The sequence below is a fragment of the Fukomys damarensis genome, unplaced genomic scaffold, assembly GCF_012274545.1.
Source record: "Fukomys damarensis isolate Sample0158 unplaced genomic scaffold, DMR_v1.0_HiC HiC_scaffold_33, whole genome shotgun sequence".
Lineage (NCBI taxonomy): Eukaryota > Metazoa > Chordata > Mammalia > Rodentia > Bathyergidae > Fukomys > Fukomys damarensis.
This window is the reverse complement of record NW_022900945.1, coordinates 46,555,134-46,557,588: the sequence shown is the minus strand read 5'-3', so window position 1 is coordinate 46,557,588 and position 2,455 is coordinate 46,555,134. Positions and strand designations below refer to the sequence as shown.

The 2,455-nt window shown below is 46.7% G+C and overlaps 1 protein-coding gene across 3 annotated transcripts in view; it reads right to left on the bottom strand.

Moving 5' to 3' along the window:
* Positions 1-2,455, bottom strand: part of Mab21l3 (mab-21 like 3) — a 21,665-nt gene that overhangs the window by 7,815 nt on the left and 11,395 nt on the right. For all 3 annotated transcript variants that reach the window (XM_010631204.3, XM_010631203.3, XM_010631205.3), the window contains one exon: positions 963-1,254. In XM_010631204.3, coding sequence (XP_010629506.1) covers positions 963-1,254 — 292 coding nt within the window. The remainder of the gene's footprint in view (positions 1-962; positions 1,255-2,455) is intronic.

The following is a 2,455-nucleotide window of genomic DNA, read 5'->3' as shown; positions in this document are numbered from 1 at the left end:
CCTCCCCTCCCCTCCCCTCCCTTCTCTCTCTCTCTCTCTTCATGGCAGTACTGGAAATTGAACCAAGGGTCAACACTGAGCTACATCTCTGGACCTTTATTATACAGAGGCACAGTCTTGCTAAGTCACTGAAGTTATTATCCAGGCTGGGCTCAAATCTGCAAATTTCCTGCCTCAGCCTCATTTTCTATTTGTATTATTTTCTGTGATTCTTGTTTTTGTTGTTGGTTTGTTTGTTTTAGAGTTATGATTCCTACTGTTCAGCTCTTTTTCCTTATTGGTTTATAAACACTCCTTTATAATTGAGGACATTAGCCATTTTTTTCAGTTTGAAATTCACCTTTTTACTTTGCGTGAATAAAGTGTGTGTGTGTACCTGTACGTGCGTGAATGCACACATATACATGCCCGTATTATACAGTAGCTTAAAATTTGGGAGTTGCTAACCTCACTAATTTCTCACAGCTTCAGGACTTTGTGCTTTGCTATTTGGGAGGTTTCTAAATGTGATATCTCAGTGCACTGCGGGTGCATTGAGTCAGGCGGAAGCTGTTGCAGTAGAAAGTGCTACTTGAATTGTGAATATTTTGCTGTTTTATTATTATTATTATTATTATTACTATTATTATTATTGGTACTGGGATCAAACTAAGGATCTTGGGCTTGTGAGGCAGGCACAGCACCAAATCCCTGGCCCAATCTGCTCTTTTAAACATGGAAAAGGTACATAGTCCACAGCGCATTGTGTCTGCCAGGATAGCCATCTGCCTAAACCCTCAGGAGTGTTTGGCAAGCACAAACCGCCATAGTCTCTTTGTCACCACAGAAGAAAGGGTAACTTCCTACACCCTTCACTGATGTGAGCGCCACCCGATTCCTGTCTCAGTTACATCCACGCAAGGCTTTTAGAGCCAGAAGGGAACCTCACAATACCCCTTGCACCTTTCCTCGGATCGGCTCACCTGAGAGGTGACAGGTAGTAATCGCTTTTTCCACCAGCTTCTGGAACACCTGGAGGACCTTGGCGGGCACGATGTCACCCTCGATGTTGACGTCAGCCTCGTGCCACTGCCACATGCTCTTTGTGAACTGCTCCACCTGCAGCCACTGCTGCAGGCCCTCGGGGGCCCGCAAGGGGCAGGAGAGCCGGGAGCCCTTCAGGTTGTAGTACCGCCAGCGCTGCTCCCGCACTTCTCTGTACCCAGCCAGGCCCCTCACAGGCACCATGATGAGGAAATGACCGGGGGCCAAAACCTGGGGTGGGGAAACAAGTTGTGAGTGAGCTCACTGACCGCACAGGCAACAGAAGCCCTCCGGAAGCTGACGTGATGAGCCAGGCAGCTCAGGTAACCACTCAGCCCCCCGCAATGTGCAGAGGTAGGCAGAAAACCTGGCCTGGGGTTTGCAAGATGATTATACCTTTGTCTGCCACTAATCTGTCCTAAGGCTGTGGCAGGCAAATTAACTCGCTGAGATTTTGGTTTCTAGGACCCACAAGTTAAAAAGAGTGAAGGAAACCTGGAGCTCCAGAGGGGACAGAAGTTTGGGGAAGAAGAAGAGGGAAGAAAGGGAACAAGTATTCCCCGGATTCTACACATAGGAAGATCGTAATTCTCCTCCATGTGTCCACCGGTCTTCATGGTCACTCACTAAGGTGGGCTCTGTGGCCATTTCCCAATTAAAGGACCTGAGGCTAAAGGGACCAGGACACCTCAGGGACACACAATCAGTAAGCAGAAGAGTCAGAATCTGAGATCTTTCGATAGCTTGTTCAGTGACTATTTTCCTACCCCAGGCGGGTTTTCAATCCAGAATGAATGACCTGGAATGTGTGAAAGTTCTGGAAAAAATAAAGAGTAGGAAGGGATGGGAGAAGAAGTGATAAAGTTTTCAGAATGCCTTCCTTTCATTTCATCTATACTGATGACCCATAGCCAGAATTAATGACTGTTGCAAAATCAAAGGTGAAATGAAAGCCGGTTTGCTTAGACAATAAGAGCCATTGACATGATTGTAAGTATAGCGGAGAAATCCAACAGTCTACCCACTCCCTTCTTCCAGGATCCAGGTAAGCAGTGGTCAGGGAGAAAAGAGTCAGGTCAACAGTACAAAGGCTAGAACAAGTCAGTCAACAATGAAGTACTGCCAAAGGGAACTTGAACTTTGGCTGTGATGCACAGCAGCCCACTCAACATTGCACCTTCCCTGTAAGTCAGCTACCTCCTCTTCGTGGAAAGTGCTGACAGTGGAATTTTCCCAGGACCCAGTCAGAGAACAGCTCTGTAGTGAGCACCAAAATCAAGGTCAGCAGTGGGCAAGTTAGGTAATTTCAACAGTATTTACAGCCATTCCCCACCACTCACCACTCACATTACTGCCTGACCTTTGCTTCCTCTCAGATGAGCAGTGGCATTATATTTTCATAGGGAACAAATCCTATAGGGAAATCATATAT